This window comes from Xylaria bambusicola (genome assembly GCF_022495145.1).
Source record: "Xylaria bambusicola strain CBS 139988 unplaced genomic scaffold F5B22scaffold_24, whole genome shotgun sequence".
Classification (NCBI taxonomy): Eukaryota; Fungi; Ascomycota; class Sordariomycetes; order Xylariales; family Xylariaceae; genus Xylaria; species Xylaria bambusicola.
Window position 1 is genome coordinate 150,615 of NW_025953577.1, and position 21,822 is coordinate 172,436.

General features: G+C 49.0%; 6 protein-coding genes across 6 annotated transcripts; 3 read left to right on the forward strand and 3 right to left on the reverse strand.

Moving 5' to 3' along the window:
* Positions 1 to 14: 14 nt before the first annotated feature.
* Positions 15 to 2,454, reverse strand: F5B22DRAFT_608918 (chaperonin Cpn60/TCP-1 family). The gene is made up of 5 exons (XM_047975106.1): positions 2,265 to 2,454; positions 2,157 to 2,174; positions 2,047 to 2,095; positions 845 to 1,961; positions 15 to 748 (listed from the first exon to the last, which is right to left on the reverse strand). Exons 1-5 carry the CDS (start codon positions 2,272 to 2,274, stop codon positions 287 to 289), a joined length of 1,656 nt encoding a protein of 551 aa, XP_047830220.1. The 5' UTR covers positions 2,275 to 2,454; the 3' UTR covers positions 15 to 286.
* A 652-nt stretch (positions 2,455 to 3,106) lies between these two features.
* On the reverse strand, positions 3,107 to 5,501 carry F5B22DRAFT_647107 (acetyl-CoA synthetase-like protein; the record flags this gene model as incomplete). Its single annotated transcript, XM_047978822.1, has 5 exons — positions 3,107 to 3,202; positions 3,258 to 3,857; positions 3,913 to 3,968; positions 4,096 to 4,991; positions 5,053 to 5,501. 5 exons carry the CDS (start codon positions 5,499 to 5,501, stop codon positions 3,107 to 3,109), a joined length of 2,097 nt encoding a protein of 698 aa, XP_047830221.1.
* A 1,105-nt stretch (positions 5,502 to 6,606) lies between these two features.
* On the reverse strand, positions 6,607 to 10,323 carry F5B22DRAFT_656434 (uncharacterized protein; the record flags this gene model as incomplete). Its single annotated transcript, XM_047979959.1, has 2 exons — positions 7,512 to 10,323; positions 6,607 to 7,461 (listed from the first exon to the last, which is right to left on the reverse strand). Exons 1-2 carry the CDS (start codon positions 9,744 to 9,746, stop codon positions 6,607 to 6,609), a joined length of 3,090 nt encoding a protein of 1,029 aa, XP_047830222.1. The 5' UTR covers positions 9,747 to 10,323.
* A 587-nt stretch (positions 10,324 to 10,910) lies between these two features.
* Positions 10,911 to 13,767, forward strand: F5B22DRAFT_209005 (uncharacterized protein). Its single transcript, XM_047969659.1, has 5 exons — positions 10,911 to 11,282; positions 11,346 to 11,478; positions 11,540 to 11,824; positions 11,884 to 12,667; positions 12,722 to 13,767. The coding sequence occupies exons 1-5, from the start codon at positions 11,206 to 11,208 to the stop codon at positions 13,657 to 13,659; spliced, it is 2,217 nt and encodes a 738-aa protein (XP_047830223.1). The 5' UTR covers positions 10,911 to 11,205; the 3' UTR covers positions 13,660 to 13,767.
* Positions 13,768 to 15,818: 2,051 nt separating this feature from the next.
* On the forward strand, positions 15,819 to 17,326 carry F5B22DRAFT_608996 (P-loop containing nucleoside triphosphate hydrolase protein). Its single transcript, XM_047975107.1, has 2 exons — positions 15,819 to 15,907; positions 15,968 to 17,326. Exon 2 carries the CDS (start codon positions 15,997 to 15,999, stop codon positions 17,170 to 17,172), a length of 1,176 nt encoding a protein of 391 aa, XP_047830224.1. The 5' UTR covers positions 15,819 to 15,907; positions 15,968 to 15,996; the 3' UTR covers positions 17,173 to 17,326.
* A 1,730-nt stretch (positions 17,327 to 19,056) lies between these two features.
* On the forward strand, positions 19,057 to 21,329 carry F5B22DRAFT_636767 (heat shock protein 70 family; the record flags this gene model as incomplete). Its single annotated transcript, XM_047977336.1, has 4 exons — positions 19,057 to 19,194; positions 19,292 to 19,476; positions 19,596 to 21,084; positions 21,144 to 21,329. The coding sequence occupies 4 exons, from the start codon at positions 19,057 to 19,059 to the stop codon at positions 21,327 to 21,329; spliced, it is 1,998 nt and encodes a 665-aa protein (XP_047830225.1).
* Between the last annotated feature and the right edge of the window lie 493 nt (positions 21,330 to 21,822).

The window sequence follows — 21,822 nt, forward strand, 5'->3', positions numbered from 1 at the left end:
AGGGGTCATAGAGCTTTGGCTGAGAAAGTGTTGCCAAGATTATCACTTGAGATTATGTTATCTGCCTTGACTGCCTTTGAGCCCCTATCTACCTGGTATGTATGTCAAGTTCAACCATACGTTCAATGTTTACCGAATGATTACATTTAGAACAACACAGCAAGGTGCTTGCATTGCCCTTTCTCATCATTTCCCATGGTATCCTCTATAACGCGTGCCTTGGTTCTTAGAAAAGTAGCGCAGGATGACAAGTGCGGATAGGCCTGTTAAGACACTTTAACACCATCTAGTAATCTTGGTCACCTGAGCCGCTGATAATGACGTTGTTGACCTTCAAGACCATGCGGCAGAGCTGGGTGGCAAGCATGAGCTGCTGCTTCTTGCCAATAAGGGGGTCGATGACGAAGGCATCCTTCATGTTGTTGGAGCCCTTGCTCATGCAGTCGACGCCTAGCTTGCCGCGACCCTCAGGGCCGGCATGTACTTGCTGGGACTTGACCTCAGCTAGAGTGGCGATGGGGTTGAGACCGCTGTTCTCCGCTAGCGCCATGGGCACAGCGTCGAGCGCCTCGGCGAAAGCCCGCATGGCATACTGTTCGAGACCCGGTGTTTGAACAGCTGCGTCCTCGACGGCTAGGGAGCAGGCGATTTCTGCAGCGCCACCACCGTATACGACGCGATTGTCACGCACGAGATTGCGGACTACACAAAGGGCGTCGTGTAGTGAGCGGCGGGCTTCATCAATAATCTAGGTATAGTTAGTATCACGAACCGCTATGACTTTTATTACCAGCTTGGCTGATTAAGCAAAAAAACTCAAAAAAAAAAAAAAAAAAAAACTTACCATTTTATTGCTGCCCCTGACAAAGACCGTGACTGCCCTAGTGTTGGCGCACTCTTCGATCACAAGCATCTTTTCTCTAGTAGTGCCGAAAGTCATCTCTCGGACAATGCCCGCACTTCCTAGCTTCTCTGGCTTTAGATCCTCGAACCTCGGTACTATCCTGCCGTTCGTAGCAATAGCAATCAGCTCGATCTCGGGGCCGCCAACCCACCTGACTGCAGGCAGCTCGTTCTGAAGTAGCAGATGGTTTGCTTCGTCATCGAAACCCCACTGGCAGATAGCCAGGTTGGCACCAGCATCCTTGATCTGTTGAATCATCTCGATAAATTTTTCTCGTTCATAACTCTGCAATTTCTTGTACTCCTCGACCGACGCAATGTCTAGCTTATGCTTCGTCTTCGGTTTCGGAGGCTCGAAAGCGCATGTGAGAATGGCGATCTTGGCATCACGAACTTCCGAGGGCATTTGGGGATGTGAGAAGTCCTTGTCCACAATAACACCCTTGACGAGAATGGTGTCTTCTAATGCGCCGCCCACTTTTCCATCTACCTTTATCAATTCAAAGTCGACATCTTTACGCTCGAGGTCGGCCACCGAGAGGACGGCGTCGACGGCGATGTTGGCGAACTGATCGTGCGCTTTAGAAACTATCTTGCTTCCTAAACTTGTGCGGGCGACCTTGACTAGATTTTCTGTGTTTGACTTGCTAAACTCGATAGTGTCTGATATACGGTCGAGTTCGGCTACGGCAATATCACAGGCCTGGTCATAACCATCTGCTATCCGTATGGGGTGGATTCCCTTGTCTATGAGCTCAGCAGCCTGCTCCAGCAGCGCACCGGCTAGGACGACGACGCCGGTTGTCCCATCACCAATCTCGTCATCTTGTGATTTGGAGAGCTCGACCAGAAGCTTAGCGACATGGTTTGAGATCTCCATCTGCTGTAGAATAGTAGCACCATCGTTCGTGACAGTGATGTCGCCGTCGGGGGATATAAGGATCTTGTCGAGGCCGCGGGGCCCGAGAGAGGTCTTCACGATGTTGGCGACGGTCCGGGCGGCAAGGATATGCGATTTCACAGCCTCGTTGCCAAACTGACGCTTCTTCTTGCCCTGACTAAGTCTCAAGTGTTAGAGTCTGTAGTATACTCGTCGGTATAGCTCCCTCTGAAGTCTTGGGTTTGCGTGGGTGTTTGACATACTCTCTAACGACGATGAACGGCCGGCCCTGCTCGTCTTTCATGACGGCGGCTATGATAGATTCCGGTCAGCGGTTGTAATGACGATCATGGAGTTTTCACATCAGGCATACCATTTGATAAGTCCAGATCTGTGGAGGCCATAGATTGTTAGCAGACATTAACCAGAAAGCCAAAAACCAAAAGCCAAAAGCCAGAGGCGCGGGGCAGGAAGTGCGTACTCATGGCCATATTGCCGACAGTTGCAGCTCTTTCGAGCCTAACTTGGTGGTGAGGGTAGGTAGTCTAGGCAATGTACAGCTGTATGGCTGTCATAAAGAAGCTCCAAGATGAAAAGAAGATTCGTATTGCTGGAGTCTGGCGCGGTAGTTCTTCCCGCCTTGCCTTGCCTTGTCGTGCCTTTGCTTGGTGGGCAGTGTGGATTGTGGAATCTCTTCCCCCAATTCTTAAAATCTATCGAGACCCCACTATCCATCGCTGTTGCCATTCTAGCTCTCTAATTGGACGAATCACTGACCCCCCAGTAGCTACCTACTACGATTTAGCTGTAGCAGACTGTACCTAGGTACTTAGCTAGGTAATCAGAGGTAATATCGATGCCCCACCAAATTTGGTGTTTCTGTTACATTAGTGCCTGGGTAACATCTACATTCTTACCTAACTTGTGACCTGATGCCTACCTATGTATGTATGTACCTATGTATTGGCGGTACGAAGTGCTTGAAGCCTCAGGCAAGATGTCGCTGACAGTTTCTCCCATAGATATTATATTCCATGTATATCAGGTAAGTCAGTACCTACCTATATACCTCTATGTAGGTAGGTACTAGATAGCTAAGTAAATATAGCTGTCTATTTTATGTATGTATGCATACATGCTGATGCTGACCTCTATTGTCCTGCGCTTCTCTATGTCTTTGGTATCTACCTAATTCTCAAACTAAAGGGGAATCAAGTTACAATGGAATTATATCACCCACATTATACAACTTCAGGAGACATGATCGCATGGCCCCAAACTCGCCGTTCAAGTAATATCAAAGCCACGCTGTGTTACTCCATCTTACGAAGACTGCGCCTTCATGCATTTCATGATTTCTGACTTGTAATGATCTCTCAAGCCTCTCCTGTTGACCTTCTGCGTCGCCGTGACAAGGCCCTAGTTCAATGTTAGTGCTTTATATCATCGTCTTGTGAGCAGGAGGGTCGCTTACGCTTGCCGGTGTCCACTCTTCTTCGACAATCACAACGCCGCTCACCATCTCGAGCGAGTTGAGGCCAGCCTTCTTTGCTACTGCTATCAGATCCTTGTGTACCGCTTCCTGCACCTTCTTGTCGTGGTGCATGTTGCCATGGTCGACACTCAGGCTTTGAGCCAATTCTGCGAGTGGCTTCTCATTTGGTGTGATGATGGCGATTGGGCGCGGTTGCGAGCTGTCGCCGTGGATCATAAGGTTGTTAACATATTTGCTGCCACGGTAGATGGCCTCGAGTTTTTCTAACGCGATATATTCACCGCCTTGCAGCTTGACTAGGTTCTTGACGCGATCCACAATCTTGACGTGGCCGAACGAATCAACTTCGCCAATATCACCTGTTCGGAACCACCCGTCTGGTGTGTACGCCTTCTCCGTCTCTTCGGGGTTCTTGAAGTACTCTTTGGCCACGGCTGCGCCACGCAAAAGGATTTCACCTTGAGGTGGATTTGAAGATGTGCTATAGCCGAGGTCGGGAAGACTAACGAGCTTGAGCTCTATTGAGGGTGGCACTGGGCCGATGGCGTTAGACGTCCATTGCAGCGGGCATCCTAAAGACTAAAAGCACCAAGGTCAGTAATGATTGTATTAGGCGATTCCAAAATGTACTTACGCCGTTTGCGCATGTCTCAGTCAAACCATAGCCAGTGACCATAGGTGCCAACACCACTATTCATACGTTGCAGTCAGCATTGGTCACAAAGGCGAACCCTTGGCCATTAACTCAGGGGCATGCGAAAACTACAAGGTCTATCTTCTGTCGTGGGGGGCATTGCATGATATCAGGACGACTTACTGCTCATGAATTGCAGGGTGCCCTCAGAGATGCCGCTACCGCCATTGAAGAGAAAACGCACGCGGCCTCCCGTAAGTAATCGAACCTTATTGAAGACCAATGCATCAAGGATGTATCCACCCGGTAAGCCACTCGAGACAAGAAGTGATTTTAAGTTGTAGGCGCCCCAGAAAAGATTTCTCGTCAACATATTGCCGGAGTTCACTCGGCCCTCAATCCCTTTCCTGATCGTCTCCCAGATTTGCGGTACACCGATCATGACTGTGGGTGCAAGTTCGCGCATGTCTCCAGCGCAGTTTCGCATCGAGGTATCAGCCAAGGTACGAGGAGATCCATATCCCAGAGTTCCTCCTATGAAGATAACAAGGTTCTCCACTGCCATCTCTAAGATGTGTGCAAGCGGAAGGTAAGCGAGAACAACCTCCTTAGAAGAAATCGTCTCGGCAATAACTTCATATAGGCCTGTGATACCAGCAACCAAGCCTTCGTGCGTGATGGGTACACCTTTAGGAGTACCAGAGGAGCCACTAGTATACATGATACAACATAGATCTGTTGCCTTAGGTGGGACAGCGGGCACGGGGTGTTCGGCACCGAGAGCGACCAGATCGGAAAACGATAGAATAGTCAACTCAGGGTGCGACGCCTTAAATTCAGCCAATTCCTCGTCCGATATGGGCATGTTAGTAGAGTCATTGTAAATGAGATATTTAACTTCCTTTGCATTCTTGAGGGGACGGCTGGCCGTCTTAAAGAGATGAGGATCGGTGTACATAGCCTTGGCCTCAGTCTGTGTGAGTGAATACTCCACAGCATCTGGGCCAAGCGTATCGTAGGCGGTAGCGATAGTGATGGACTGCGAAGAGCATCCATGCGACAGAGAAAGCCAGTTTGCGCTGTGCATCACGTCAGCAAGTAGGAGGTGGATAGTGAGGGAGGACTTCAAGAGGAGTCTACCTTGTCGAGGCGAAGATATGTATCCTGTCGCCGGGTTCTAAGCCTAGCTTTCTGAGGCCGGCACCGACGTTCAGCGCGCGCGCCTCATACTCCTTGTATGTGAGGAACTTGTAAGGAGATAGCTCGAAGTAAGTCCATTTCTTCTCGACCTCGGACGTAACGCCATCAACCACCTTGGACACCTTCTTCTTCTCGACATGTGTCTTCACTAAGGAACGAGAGCCGATTGCGGCCTTGTCGCCATATCTCTTCGCAGTCGTCGTAAACAGGTCATAGACAGTAGCTATGTCGGGAGAAGGGCGGGTAATGAGGCCGTTTTGAGCCTTGAAATGCCGGTACGGCCTGGACTCGCCCTCGATTTCGGGAGCGTTTGTGTCTTGGACCATGAAGGGAGGTTTTTGCACCATGTGCAAGGGTAGAACACCCTCCTTCTGCGTCGCAAGAGCCATGGCCGGGGTCGTCGAGCTGAGGATATGGTTCGTTATCACGCTGGAGAGTATGGGTAATAGGATACAAAAGCAGAGAGCCAGACGGGGACTCGTGAGGGAGCGCCGGAGTACTTGAATCATATAATAACTACGCTGCTACTGTATGGGTCGTGTCGTGTGCTATGACATAAACGGTGGCATCGGAGATTTAGTGCAAGCCGAGTTTGCTGTAGGCCCAGGTCTGCCCAGGGCAGGCCAGCCGAACCGGCAGGGAGGGTACTGCTCGGGCGAGCCAGGGTAGATACCGAAGGTTAGCGAGCCGTTGCCCATGTTTACAGATTCTCGGGCCTAGGTAAGTACCTGCATAGCACTCCATGCATTTTCCCTGTACGCGAGTTCCAAAACGCAAACATGTACCTCGGTTCTACTTACGGTATTCCTGTGACTCGTACAGCTTCATTAATTGCCGCGAAATGGTCTAAATTGTGCCGCAGGGAATCAATCTATTCATACTAACAAGGATGCATCAGATTGGAAAAGACTCGCTTCACTAGCAGACCTTGTAGTACTGATGTTTTTAAGGCGGGAGTGAAGCCTGCCTACAACCGTCGTCATTGGTCTCCACTTCGCTGGACATCATTTCTGCTCCCTTTCCCCCCCTACTTTCCCTAGCTCTGGTCTCCTTCTCCTATGGATAAACCTCACAATAGCACGTGTCACTCGGTATCTTAAGACCAGTACCAGTATAGGAGGCCATCAGATGACACAACACTTCATATTGGTATTTCAATGCAGACTGTGGAATGCCAAATCCTTCACGGCCCAGGATGAATGTACTTTATTTCCCGTAAAAAATCACCGAACGCTTGTTGTCGAGATGGGTTATATCACACATAGATATATCTCTATACCCGTTGCATGCAATATAACAGGATAACTAATGTCTCCAAATGCCCCATGTCATCGTCTAGGTAAAGACCCTCAGCGCCCTAACGCCTCGTTGCAATGCCTCCCATTTGAGTATCGCACCCTCTCGTGGCGACTCCAGTGTTCCTGTGTTTCCCCGTAGCACGCTTTCATGCCCTAGTGTCCCGAATAGAGGATTGGGAAGTCAACCGAGCGCTCCCTACCTTGGCACCCGCTTGTAGTATAGTTGTGTTGGCGTGAAACGATTTTCGCAATTATGAAGCGATTTTTCAGCATTCGCGGCGGATATGCCCGTCGTGATTCTGGTGTCATTACATTGTGTCCATGTGCCCTTGTCGGATTTGACATAAGAGATATAATGGCCTGAGTTTAGATTTGACCCGGAGTGGCTGACCACAGCATACAGAGAATAGACCGTATCGCGAACAAATCCCTCAGCTGCGTCGCCACCCAGCAAGTTGGCGATTTGTGATCTCGACTCACCATCAATAGCATAGGGCTCAAGGTCAAAATTGTGGAAAGGAAATTCCACTGGCGTGTGCGTCTTGATCGAGCCGGCCTGGTTGGTCCTTTGCAGCCCCACGCGCAGCAACGGAGGCTGGCGCACAAGTTGCTTTCGGAGGGTTTTGCCTCTCGACTTGCACGCGTCACACTCTGAGTCGACCTGGATTTCTGCGAAGTGCTCTTGGACAGAATCTGCCAGTGAAACCTTCTCAGCCTGTGGGACCGGAAACTGGTATCTCTCTGCTTCCTCGACAATGTAGTTCCGTGCCTGGCAGTTGTTGCAGGCGAAGGTGTGAAGCTCCAATAAATACCAATGCCGGCTCATGAGAGTATTGTTGGGACGATTTCCCCATCGGTCTACAATGAATCCTACGGGCTGAGTGGTATCTAGCTGTGGTAGAATGTTCTTTGACATCTTGAAACGAGTCTCGGCTTCAAGTTGACCAAACATAAAGGTAATGAATTCGTCTGAATCGTGCTGATGAGTATCCCCAAACCTAAATTCTCTTCCATTCAAGCTATAACCCGTATGGATGGTCCTCAAATAATGCTATTTTCAGTAAGCAACTGGACATTCAAGTAGGGCTTTATGAAACATACCATGAGGGTTGAAGCTTTCATGGTGACAAAACTTTTCTGGCTCAACCATTGGAATAGATTGCCGAGAATTTTGCACATTAACTGGTTATAAGAGGGGTCGGTGACTGGAACATCCGGACGATACTTCGTAGGCCATTGAGGATCTAAAAACTCGTCTATAAAGCCCCGAGACACCAGAAGTGCTTGTATAGATGCATTAGCATAACACCAATTACCTGGATTGACCAATCCCGTGGGTTTAGCAGCGTTCGGAATGGACGAAGGGTTCACCATCATGGCAAGAGCCCCAGGTGCGTGTTCTTCTGCAGGTTCAAGCCCACTGTACCTTGTTCTAGCAACGGCGGGCTTCGGACGAACAGGTGGTGTAGGACTCATATCTTTCAAGAATTCTTCACCTGCAGAGCCCATGCTTCGAACTGAAACCCCATCTTTCTCACCAGATATCATAGACTCTGGCTCCCTTATGCTTGGAAATCTTCGCATAAAGTCCTCTTGAGATTTAGCATAGTCAAAGTCTCCATCCTCATCATGTCGAATGATGTCCTCGAATGTGTTTACTTCTTCTGGTTTCAACGTTCTGTTTCTTAGTCGCCGACGCGCACTAGCAGATGTAGAGGTCACATGTCGGCGAATTGACTGTGTATCTGACGTCTGCAAGGACTGCTTGCCCATTGCATCGATCCACGCATCTAACCCTCCGACAAGGAGTTTTGGAGTATGCTTCAGCTGCTTAGGATAGCCATAATGGACTAGGGCGTGCTGAATGTTGAATACAACAGCCTCTTCTGCGTTACGTGTGATCCTTTGAGGTATAGATTTAGAATCCTGGTCGTAAAAGACAATCAAATCAAACTCATCACGCCGCTCAAGCGCCGACTTTTCATTCGAGGGAGCAAGAATCATGCTGTCGACTATATCGCTGGCCGAAATACCCGGACGTGAAAGGATAGTAGGGTCAAGGCAAATTGTGTTTTGCGAGAAAATATGGCCCTCGTCAAATAATTGACGATCACGGACATCAATGATGAGAGTTTTAATGCTCGTACTCCCATCTCGCATATACCGTAACAATTCCTGGACCGTTATGAGTTCTCCGTCAGATATTTGTAGACTACTCTTTGAAGCTGTTTGGGGTTCTCCGTATGTATGGGCAGTGATGAATTGCTCTCCATTGAAAGTCCTGAAAATGTTCTCCATAGAGGTCCGGGAAGACGTACTAGGAACTGACGCGAGTGAGTTCGTCCGACTAAACATGCCACGGGGCGTGCTTGAAGGTAGATTAGCAGCCTCGCTTGTTACAGTGCCTCTAGCAGGACTATAGACGGCATCGGGGACTTTAGGCATAGCTGGCAAAGCACTGCGCACTGAAAGGGGGGGCCGGTGAGTGAGAGGAAGGTCTCTAGGACCATTGGGTTTCGCCAGTGGCGGAGAGGAAAAATTGTTTCTGGAGTCTTGAGGATCACGGAGTTTCGCAAAACGAGCTACCAGATCAGGTGAAGCATTGTCAGGCACCGATTTAATCGAATTACCATGTAGCGCCTGGGGTTTTGGATGCACGGTAGGCTTTGCCTTGCGCCCTGAACTAGCGATGTCATGCGACGAATGATCAGATCGCGTAGCATAGGTACTCGTGGACACATTGTGTGGCGTATCGGGATTGCTGACTGAGTGCTGCGATGGTGGTTTGGATGGTACGCTAGGCAGGTCCGGAAGCAGATTATCCAACGACTTGACAACAGATTTTGTAGGAAGTACACCGCTTCTCCGGTTATCTTCTTTGATGTCTTCTTTGATCCTATCGTATGCAACCCCATTATTGGTAATCTTAACCTTGAGAGCATGATATAAACGGCCCAGGTCTCCACGATCCGACTTGAGAGAAGGATAATCCTTGTGCTTAGGCACTTTATCCACGGCGATGGTAAACGCTTTGATATACTCTTGAAGTGCGAAATCTGGCCGGCCAAAATCCTTGTAGGTAATAGCTTGTCGCATGTGGGCATCGCCAGCCTCGAGAACCTTCCGCAAGGTTGTATGAGGATCAAGATCAACGCTTACTGACACAATGTCGTCTATGTGGCGAAAAGGTGCTTTGCCCGAACCCGAGTTTCTACCATAAGCCACTCCCCCAGTTGGCCCCTTTCCAGCTGGGTCGATCGCATGGCCGCGGTTATTCGACATAGTCGTGCCGTTGCTAGGGGTGACGACGGGCCCCGAATATGCGACAGGACTCATATCGGAATTAAGTCTGAAGCGTGTTTCATAACTCGAGACTCGGTTCGGAAAGAAGAGAGGGGGAGAAAGAGGGGCTAACAATCCAAGCAGCAGCTTGATCCAAATCTAGAGAGTAATGGTTCAGAATACCGATGCGGATAGTATGGGCACAAGGGGATAGGCGCCGGTGTATAGAGAAGCAGAGAAGCTTATGTACCGTTATTGTTCCGGGGACGGACGCTGGAATGAGAGGGCATTCTTTCAGGACAAGTTCGCGACTGTGAACGGCCGGACGAGAGAGCCCAGGGCGCGAACGGAAGTGGTCTCAAAGAAAGGTGGGTGACAAAGGCAATTATAGGCTGTTGCTCTAACAGTGAATTCGAAGGGGTATATAAAGAACAAATATGACGACCTGGCGGTCAATATTGAATGTGTTAAGAAGCATCTGAACAGGTATAGAGCCAGTTGAGGTAAGAAGATGGTATTGATTCTAGGTAAGTTGCATAATTCATTGATGGATTCTAGTACTAACTAGCTATCTGGACGGATTGGATTGGGTGTAAGACAGACAGACAGGCTTGGAAGTAATGCTGGGTGAAGTTCAGTTGCTTAGTTAAGCTTTAGGTGGGGCGTCCTCGGGCGTCTACTACTAGGTACATAAACACATACTATTTACTTGTAAGATACTTGCACATGATAAATGACTATAACACTCACTTACTGGGCCCAGAAGCTCTTTTTCTCCAACGATATAACAATGTTCTTTGGTCAGTCCTCCTAAGATGCAATCAAATGCGAATATGCCTTAATTCTAACCGCGGCAACACTGCTTCCCATAGCCTCTGGAGTGGAAGAAACCCTGGGGATAGCTTCAACACTACCTAGGTAGGAGCAATTCAGGCAATTCATGGGTAGGTAGGTACCAACGTTATTAATTTTCTACTTTCCATCCATTGCCACTACCCAGATAATTGGTACCTACCTAGGTACTTTATTAAGGTCCAGAGGAGCCTGTCGACGTAAGCCTCTAGGTAATGTTTCAATAGGTCCACTATCCAAGATTATACCATCCCGCCTGTACTAAGTGCTCAACGCCAGTGGAGCCTTGCCAATACTTAGTTGGGTGCCTAGCACATGGCGGTAAGTGCCTACCTAGGTAGGTACCTACATAAGTATTACGGTAGGTGGCTAGTAGAGGCCAGCGGGTAGGTACCCACAATACGTCGGGCATACAGAAGACTCCACTTAAGTTACATCAACAGGCTACCTCTTAATGTCTGGGAGCTTGCTTCCACCATACCGCAACCTCCCGACCCCTAACCAATGTCCAATGTTCACATTCGTCATCCATCGCTGCGCAGACTATTCCGCCAATATCACAGCAGCGAGGCTCCCGAGAACTCAGCCCGATCGACTTTGATACGCATCATAGTTCAAACCTAGCTTGTGCGTCGCGCGATTCGTGGCAACCATCTACACGATGATGGGAGGTTGGTGGTCGTCCTCGGCCAACAGCGCCCTGGACGAGCAGATTGACAAGGCGACCGGCAGTAGCCTGTATGGGTTTCCACCGACATCTGATAAATTCCGCATACCTGCTAATCTGCTTGCTTCTTGCAGTGAAGATATCCCTCTCAACCTTGAAATATCTGATGTCATACGTTCAAAGACAGTGCAGCCGAAGGAAGCCATGCGCTCGCTCAAGCGTCGCATAGGCAACAAGAACCCCAATACTCAGCTTAGCGCCTTGAATGTACGGGCTTCACTCCCATGTTCTCGACATAATCTGCATCGCCTTGCTGACTCCTCTACAGCTAACCGACACGTGTGTTAAGAATGGTGGCTCACACTTCCTTGTCGAGATTGCATCCCGGGAATTCATGGACAATCTTGTCTCTCTCCTCCATGCTGTTGGTCCCGCGGCCGTGAACCAAGACGTCCGAACCAAGATGCTAGAGTTAATTCAATCGTGGGCCGCCGCAACTGAGGGCCGCTTCGATTTACAATACATCAATGAAGTCTATCGATCGTTGCAGAAGGAAGGCTACCAATTCCCTCCTAAAGTAACTGTGTCGAGCAGTATGATTGACAGTAGCGCCGTGCGTCTTGCCGTCGCCGTGCCCCTTTTCGGTCGATAAAGCTTACTTTTTAAATATAGCCCCCTGAATGGACTGATTCTGACGTGTGTATGCGATGTCGGACCCCGTTTACCTTCACCAACCGCAAACACCATTGTCGTAACTGTGGAAATTGTTTTGACCAACAGTGTTCCGCTAAAACTCTTGCGTTGCCTCACTTGGGGATCATGCAAGCTGTTCGAGTCGATGATGGCTGTTATGCTAGGCTGACGGATAGGTCCACCAAAGGAGCTCCTCCGGTAGACATTGTTTCCCCTACGGCCTCATCCTTCCCTCATAAGAACCGGAGCACATCAACTATGCAGCCACGGAACGCTCGAGTCGATGATGCATTTGACGAGGATCTAAAAAAGGCACTTGCAATGAGTCTTGAGGAGGTTCAGACTCATTCGCGGGGATACGTACCCCCTACCGACAATAAACCATCAGCTTTCCAGTCCAGCACCAAAGCGCCGACATCGTCCGCGGAAGCTGAGCAAGAGGATGAGGATCTGAAGGCCGCCATAGCTGCATCGCTGGCTGACATGGAAGAACAGAAACAGCGACATGCCGCTGCCCTGAAACAACAAACAAACAGTTCAAATAGTGTTACGGCCACAAATTTCACCCTCCCCAAAAACGACTACGAACTCAGTCCGGTAGAAGCGGAAAATATCAACTTATTTGCAACTCTAGTGGATAGATTACAGACACAACCCCCAGGTACCATTCTAAGGGAGCCTCAGATACAAGAACTTTATGACTCGATTGGGACACTAAGACCTAAACTTGCGCGAACTTACGGAGAAACAATGAGCAAACATGGTTGGTATTAATGCTTGCAATTCTATCTTGCCGCTGCTAATACATTCAACGCAGACACATTATTAGATCTTCACTCCAAGCTCTCAACCGTCGTGCGGTATTATGACAGGATGCTAGAGGAGCGCCTCTCCAAGGCTTATAGCCAACACAGTCTTGGTGGCTACAACGCTCCTAGCTTAAGAAAGGCGCCCAACCCTTACCCGGCCGTGGGCCCTGGTCCTACCCCTGGTGGCCCTGCGGCAGGAGCAGAGACTTTCTATACCGGTGAACAGACCCAGAACTTTGGCCACCAAGCCTCAGCTCAGGATTATACGCAACAACCACAGCCACAATACGCGAACTATGACAAACGCTCATCAGTTTCTATGCCCTCTACCACTCAATATCCGCCACATACAATGCAACGCAATGAAAGCTATCACAAACAGGCACCATCAGCTCCCATGCAATATCCCACCCAGCCAAACTTTATCCCACCAGAACATACATCTACACCCGCACAGTCTAACCAATTGCCCCAACCCTCACCTCAAACACCACATAATCAAACTCGTGAATCAGCAGCGACAACATCAGCGGACTCCACTGCAGCATACTATTACAACACGTTACCGGCTGACGGGCGCACACCAACCACATCTTTGGAGACCACACAGTCGCCTTACCCCAACTTGCATCAAACATCGAACTTCAACAGGCAATCCGTCCCTCCGACGCCTGCCTCCGTTAGTATACAGCCAGCTCAGCCACCCTCCCAACCACCTCAGCAACCTCAACAATATCAACAGGTAGCTCAGCCTAGTTCTCATAGTTATTGGCAACAGCAACAACAACAACAGCAGCAGCAGCAGCAGCAGCCTGCTGCTCAGTTTAGCCATGCTTATCAGACAAGCATACCTGGTTATACAGGGTTTAATCAAGACCCTTTTCCATCGGCTCCGCACCATACACCTCAACAGCCTACCGTAGAAGAAAGCTTGATTGATCTATAGGGGGTGCAAATATCTCCACTAATCCTTTTTTAGAACCGTTGCTTTCTTCCATTGTAAGTTATGGTTTCGGGAACTGTCACGATAGGTACGCCATGAAAGCGGGGATTCTAGGACACTACCCAAATCTCTAAATGTTGATTAGGTGCGTTCCCCGGATGCCTAAAGTAGGCAGATGAGAATTACATCAGGTGGCTTTATTGTACATGGTGATGTGTCATGAATCAGGATTGGGAGAGTACTGTCGCCAATATTAAATGCTCAATTACATACTCGGAAGGATTTGCACGACAAAGCGTGCCGTGCATCACGAACGCATTTATGTCAATTTTGATACAAGGAATATTGATTGTGATTTACGCAGAGTTCTACTCCTACTGTAGGGCTATAGAATACCACATGTTACACATGTACTAATTTCAATCTCTGCGTCATCCCGAGCTCGTTAGTGCAATCACTAGGTACTTAAATCAATGGAGCCGCATTATGTAATCCACCTACATACTACTTAAGTATGTAAGTAAAGGCAATAAGGTGAGACATAAGTCTCCGCCCCTCAGTGCCCCTCCTTTTAAGTTGGTCGCAGCAACCTTCCTTACCTACTTGTTTCCTCCACCAGAATGGCCACGTAGAGGTAGTAGATATAGGAATTTCTCTCTCGCTCTGTACCTTTCTTTTCTTCTTGTACACCTTCGCTGCTCGTACCATTTAGAATCTGAATAAGGAGGAAGCTCATTCCCTCACGGCATAATCCAAGTGTTCAATAGAGAGAAACTGCAATTACGCTACAGGCACTACGTCACGTGCGTGACTCACTTACCGCAGCCATGTCACGGCATCAAGCATATCGGAATTACGACTACGAAAACGACCTCGACGAATACGAGGGTGCAGCCTACTCAGATGACGAGTATGAGTTGGATCCCGAGGATCGAGGTGGGATCACCCCAGGCCACCACCATATCCCTACCCTGTTCACCCTCAACGCCGTAACTGACACGCTGCGTAGCCCAGATGACCGCTGGTGCAGCTCAGATTCGTGCGGCATTGGGGAGCGATTCCTCCAAGGTCACGACACAGCAGATTGAAGAAGCCTTATGGCACTACTATTACGATGTCGACAAATCCATTACTTACCTAGTGAGCAAGTATATCTCACCAAAACCCGCCAAATCATCAGTCCAGAAGGGGAACAAGCCTGGAGGTAAGTCCCTAAGTTTTCATACGGATATCTTCGGCACAGGCATCAACAGGCAACACGCAGAAGCTTTTGGGCAAGACTACACCGTAATTCCAGGAGGGCTCGATGGTGGGTTCGAGATCGACAAGACTTCGGGCCAATCGTTCTCTAACGTTGATGCGCACAGATGATAGGCATCTAGAACGCAGGCCGCAACTTCCTTTGGCCCATTTCTTCCATGATATGCCATGGCTGGGTATTCCCGATAATCGGCGCACCGTCTTCATCGAACCGCCTCAGCCACCTGGGGGTCTGCTGGGAGGATCCAGCTCTTCGGGAAAGATTTCCAAACTTCAAGCGCTCGCAGCAGCCCGCAAAAAAAAGGCCGAAAATCGAAAGTTGGAGAATCAAAAGATAGAAATACCAACAAACGAGGCAGCTCCGGACCTGGCAAACAAACTGATCCAGCCCTCTTCGGTGAATAAAACGTCAAAACTGGGCAGCGGGGAAGATGCGAATGCCTCTCCAACCCTGACAAAGTCACAAAACGGGACCGCTCTTGATGGATCAGTCGAACAACCAGATTTTACTTCCACAGAGGCTATATCGAATCTTTCAATCTCGACAGAGTCGCGTTCTGACCCTTCAATACTGGCCGCTCCCTCGACTTTTGCTCAAACTTTGCTAGGGTCCTCTATAAGCTGGGCTTCACCTGTGCCGAGGAATCAATATCCGATACCGTACATGAGCTTTACGTCTTCAGTAGCTGATGCTTTCTCAGAACCAAGTCCCGATGACGTGGTCCTCACAGCACAATCCAAAGGTTCGCTTTTAGCGAAATAGGTATACGCATGACTATACTAATAGATTCGGAACTAGCGAGTAATAAAAAACTAGCGGCAACCATAAATAAGAAGAAGGCCGGGTCCGAAGGAAGAGAAGAAAGTACGATAGATGGGCTCAAGGCCATGAAAGTTGACGACACCCCCTTACCGAAAAGCAAAAACCTAGACGTTCTCAGTGAGTTTGAGCGAACAAAGAAGAAGAAAAACGCCAGTTTCGTCGTGGTTGGTACGTGTTCAAATGGTTATTAACTTAGCGTCTGATTACTGAAACATATTAACAATACAGGCCATGTGGATGCTGGGAAAAGTACCCTTATGGGTCGACTACTACTCGACTTGGGTGTGGTAGACCAGAGAACTATTCAAAGGTATCGAAAGGAAGCCGAGAGCATCGGGAAATCATCGTTCGCGCTTGCGTGGGTGTTGGATCAACGCTCCGAAGAGAGGTCCCGTGGCGTTACGATTGATATTGCTACAAACAAGTTTGACACGGATTCCACATCTTTCACCATATTAGACGCCCCAGGTCATCGAGATTTCATCCCTAATATGATAGCCGGAGCCAGCCAAGCGGACTTCGCCATATTGGTGGTCGACGCGACGACAGGTGCCTTCGAGGCTGGCCTTAAAGGGCAAACTAGAGAGCACTCCCTCCTCCTCCGCAGTATGGGCGTCTCACGCATTATTGTTGCCATCAACAAGCTTGACACTGTTGCCTGGTCACAAGAGAGATTTGATGAAATATCACAGCAGGTTTCCGGTTTCCTCTCTGCTACCGGATTCCAGCTCAAAAATGTTAGCTACGTGCCCGTGTCTGGTCTCAATGGCGACAACCTGGTCAACAAGTCATCCGACCCCTCTGCAAATTGGTACGGCGGAAATACTCTTATTGAAGAGTTGGAGGGTTCGGAGCCCATGACGAGAGCATTGACTAAACCATTGAGGATGACTATATCAGAGGTGTTTCGCTCATCACAAAGTCCGCTTACAGTATCGGGGCGCATTGACGCCGGATCATTGCAAGCTGGTGATGCCCTCCTCATTCAACCGAGCGGAGAGAAAGCCTATGTGAAATCTCTAGAACTAGACTCGGAGCCGGTTGACTGGGCTGTTGCTGGACAGAACGTGGTGATTCATCTCAGTAACATCGACCCGATCCATGTGCGCGTGGGCGACATTGTGTGCGATCTTAAAGAGCCCATCGCCTGCATTGATACCTTCACCGTCAAGGTACTCGCATTTGACATATTAATGCCAATGCAAGTGGACGTGCATAGGGGTCGTCTACATGCTGCGGGTCAAATTGCCGAGATGCCTGCTCTTTTGGACAAGGTGAAGGGAACGGTGCTAAAGAAGAAGCCCAAAATCATCAAGCCGGCGAGTGTGGCGAGGATCGTGGTAAAGATGAATAATAAGGTGCCGTTAGAAGTTGGTCAGCGGGTGGTTTTGAGAAGTGGAGGCGAAACTATTGCAGCCGGCCTTTTGGAATAGGCCAGATAGACATTGTTGTTCAACATTTTCCACAAGAGTACTTGGTATATAATTTACAAGCGTAGTTGCCCTGCACACAACTCTGCAGTCCCATCCCAGATCGTGATACTAGGTTTTACCTTACAACTTGTTGAGGGATAGGATGCCAGGCAGCATTGTGAGTGGGGGTCCATTGACTTGGATGCATCCTGTGTAGGCTCCGTGTCCCTTTTTCAGCAATGCGTCCTGGCAGACCCATGTTTCTGCAAGTCTGTCTTGTAGACAGGTCTTGTCGTTCTGATCCTTGGTTGCGTTTGCATGCTTACATTAGTGGCTCATCTCCATGTGCCGGAATGATCAATGAGCGACCTTGTGATCCTATGAGCCGTAGTAACTACCTTCGTCTCAGCATATCTAGGAACTAGGACGAATGTTGTGTGAAAAATCTAAACTCCAGCAATAAGAGAGAAGATAATCGAGACAATAGTTTTTATATATGTAACTATGGTAGATGGGAGATGAGTCTAGGTACTCCCGTTGCCCATTAATTAGAATTTCATGTAGCAGGGATCCCCGCACAATACTGTCGGAGGGAGGGATTCGGAGAAAACAAACCGGAGATAGATTACCTACCTACCTATATATATCTATCTATACGCAATATCCCAGATCCCATTTAGTGCTATTATTTCTTCCCCCTTGAAGATGTTTCGGGTGGGATATTACATATGGTATAAGTATTTTTTGTAGAATCTCGCCATCAGTGATAATGTGATATTATATAAGTATATCCAACAGCAATTGGGGCTCCTTGATCAAGACCGCCGAAGTTGGGATCATGTTACTGCAGATGGATGTCTTGAGAGGACAGAGAAACCACGTGGAGTCTACGCATGTGAGACAGGCCAGCGTGTAGAATTCAGTAAATGACTAACTGACCAGCAGAGCACCAACGCTCCAACTTGTTGAAAGCTGGCATTATTCTGGGACACTTTGTCCAATGTAGGTACCCAAGGAAATACATGAATCTGGTTCATGCAGCCCCCACCCAACTGTTAAACTACCTATCTACATACTTATGTATCTAGATACATACATAAGTTCGTACCTAAGTAGACGCTCGCCGTGCCTTGTACTACTTGTACCGCCTTGGGACCTTTGTGGGTTCTTTACCGCCTCCAGGTGGCACTTTAAGGCCATGTTGTCCTGTTTGACTCGCCACCAGTCATGGCAGGATGGGGTAACAAGGGGTACAAGGCTGCCTGCCCATTCTCTCGACGCATGACCCAGTAACCCCACCGAACCCTGGCTGGCGGCTTTAAGTACCTAGGTAGGCGCTCTACTTACTGTAGGTATGTCCCACAGTGACCTATATACCTATTTGTATCGCTTGTATAGTACAAGGTCCCCCACTACCGAATGAAGGAGCGCTGCCGGAGCGCTGCTGGAGCGCTGTACTTCGTAGGCAGGGCTGGCGGTATCTACCTGGGCGGTAGGCGGTGGGGGAGGTCCTGGCTTAGTACTGGCCCGGCACTGGCCAGAGACCCAATGCCATCGTTTGCTGTTGGTGGCGGGCCCACTTTTATGTCGATATTGAAGATGTGTCTTTTTTGCAACTTGTCCACTTGCAATTCTGGCTTCTTCTACCTGCATCGGCCATATAAGGGAAATCCCTTCCAGCCTTTCTATTTCCTCTGCAGACCATTTATTTCTCTCTTCCACCCCAACCCAATTCAACCAACCCAATCCGCCCTCACCTTCTAGACGAGAGGCAATAGAGAGGTTTCGGCGCTTTGGCTCTGGATTCTCTACTATATTCTTTGCTCTGTTACATAATTAACTGATACCCGTTGTTCTTTTTCTGTGATAATATCGTCGTTCTTGTGGTCCAGTCGTCCATTCACCATGGCTCGACGATCCCAGAGCTACTGGGCGATTGCCATCGGCATGATCGCCTGGAGTCTTCTCCTCTTCAGCCCACTTGCCTTCGTTTCCGGCGCCCAAGCCCAGGATGTGGAGGACTTCGGCACGGTCATTGGTATCGTAAGTCGAGATCACACCGCCAGCACCTCCACGTCTTTCCCTTCATAAGTTCAACAACGCCGCAGGCTTTTTTGCTGACATCTTCTTCTTCGTCTAGGATTTGGGAACTACATACTCTTGCGTTGGTGTAATGCAAAAGGGCAAAGTTGAAATTCTTGTCAACGACCAAGGAAACCGTATCACACCCTCATATGTCGCCTTTACCGAAGACGAACGATTAGTCGGAGATGCCGCTAAACAACAAGCCGCCAACAACCCCCTTAACACCATTTATGACGTCAAGTAAGTCGCTATCAAACTCCAAGATGAGCGTGGTGTCCCCCGCAGGCATATCGCGTGCGGCACGAGCACACACACATCTTTATTTATCCACGACTGTTTTCGCTAATCATTTCTAACAGGCGATTCATCGGCCGCAAGTGGAACGAGAAGACCCTCCAGGCTGACCTCAAGCACTTCCCTTACAAGGTCCTCGAGAAGGATGGCAAGCCTGTGGTTCAAGTCGATGTCCACGGCTCGCCCAAAAAGTTCACACCTGAAGAGATCTCTGCCGTTATCCTCGGCAAGATGAAGGAGGTCGCTGAGTCGTATCTCGGTAAGAAGGTCACCCACGCCGTCGTTACTGTCCCTGCCTACTTCAACGACAACCAGAGACAGGCCACTAAGGACGCCGGTATTATCGCTGGCCTTAACGTTCTGCGTATTGTCAACGAACCTACCGCCGCCGCTATTGCCTACGGTCTAGACAAGACCGATGGTGAGCGTCACATTATTGTGTATGATCTTGGTGGTGGTACTTTCGATGTCTCCCTTCTATCTATCGATGAGGGTGTTTTCGAAGTGCTTGCTACCGCTGGTGACACCCATCTTGGTGGTGAAGATTTCGATCAGAGAATCATCAACTTCTGGGCCAAGAACTACAACAAGAAGAACTCTGTCGACATCACCAAGGACGCCAAGGCCATGGGCAAACTCAAGCGTGAGGCCGAAAAGGCCAAGAGAACCCTCTCTTCCCAGAAGACCGCTCGTATTGAGATCGAGTCCTTCTTTGAGGGCAAAGACTTCACCGAGACCTTGACCCGAGCCAAGTTCGAAGAACTCAACATCGATCTCTTCAAGCGAACTCTGAAGCCCGTGAAGCAGGTTCTTGACGACGCCAAGATGACTAAGGATCAGGTTGACGACATTGTTCTGGTCGGTGGTTCAACCCGTATTCCCAAGGTCCAGGAACTTCTTGAGGAGTTCTTCGGCGGTAAGCAGGCTAGCAAGGGTATTAACCCCGATGAGGCCGTTGCCTTTGGTGCCGCTGTTCAGGCTGGTGTTCTATCTGGCGAGGAGGGTACCACGGAAGTTGTTCTTATGGATGTGAACCCCCTGACTTTGGGCATTGAAACCACTGGTGGTGTCATGACGAAGCTTATCCCTCGTAACACTGCTATCCCCACCCGCAAGAGCCAGATCTTCTCCACTGCCGCCGACAACCAACCCGTTGTCCTGATCCAAGTTTTCGAAGGCGAGCGATCCATGACCAAGGATAACAACCTGCTCGGCAAATTCGAATTGACCAACATCCCCCCTGCACCTCGTGGTGTTCCTCAGATTGAAGTCTCCTTTGAGCTTGACGCCAACGGCATCCTGAAGGTATCGGCCTCGGACAAGGGAACGGGCAAGACTGAGACAATTACTATCACCAATGACAAGGGTCGTCTCACCCAGGATGAGATTGAGCGCATGGTTGCCGAGGCTGAGAAGTATGCCGAGGAAGACAAGGCCACCCGTGAGCGTATTGAAGCCCGAAACGGCTTGGAGAACTACGCTTTCAACCTAAAGAACCAGGTCAACGACGAGGACGGTCTTGGTGGCAAGATCGATGAGGACGAGAAGGAGACAGTAAGTTCTTTCCATAATACACTTTCTAAACATATACCAGTCGCTAATTATCGATACAGCTTCTCGATGCCATTAAGGAGACCACTGACTGGCTGGAGGAGAACGCCGCTACGGCTTCCACAGAGGACTTTGAGGAGCAGAAGGAGAAACTCTCAGGCGTCGCCTACCCCATCACATCCAAGATGTACCAGGGTGCCGGTGGCTCAGAAGACGATGATGACTTCGATGGCCACGATGAGTTGTAATTTTCCTATTATCATCAGTAACTAGACCAGTGTTTCTACATAGCATACCCCGGCGCATAAAACAAAGAAGTTAAATCATATTGTTTGTGTTTGAATTCCAATTTCAGTGACATGGAGTAGGCGAGCCGCCTCAATTTTTCGTTTTAAGGAGATACCGTGGCATAGAGACGCGATTCCGGTAATATATTTCATATTCGGCAGATAGAGTAGCATATGCAGGTACATCATGCCAACGTAATTAATGTGTCTGAATGCAACCTTCCGTTGGAGAAAGTAGATTAGTTTGGCTGAGTGGGGTAGGTAATGTGACAGTGTATCAAGATATTGTCAAGAAGACTTAGCATAGTCTGCAAATATGTATTGTATTCGTATGTGACAGTCATGATATATCTATATATATATACTAGCTAGTTACTCATTCTCTCCGAGTTCTTTCGAAGCACGTGATATCGTTATCCGACTTTCGTATATTGTCGTGTCCTTCTATCTGCGT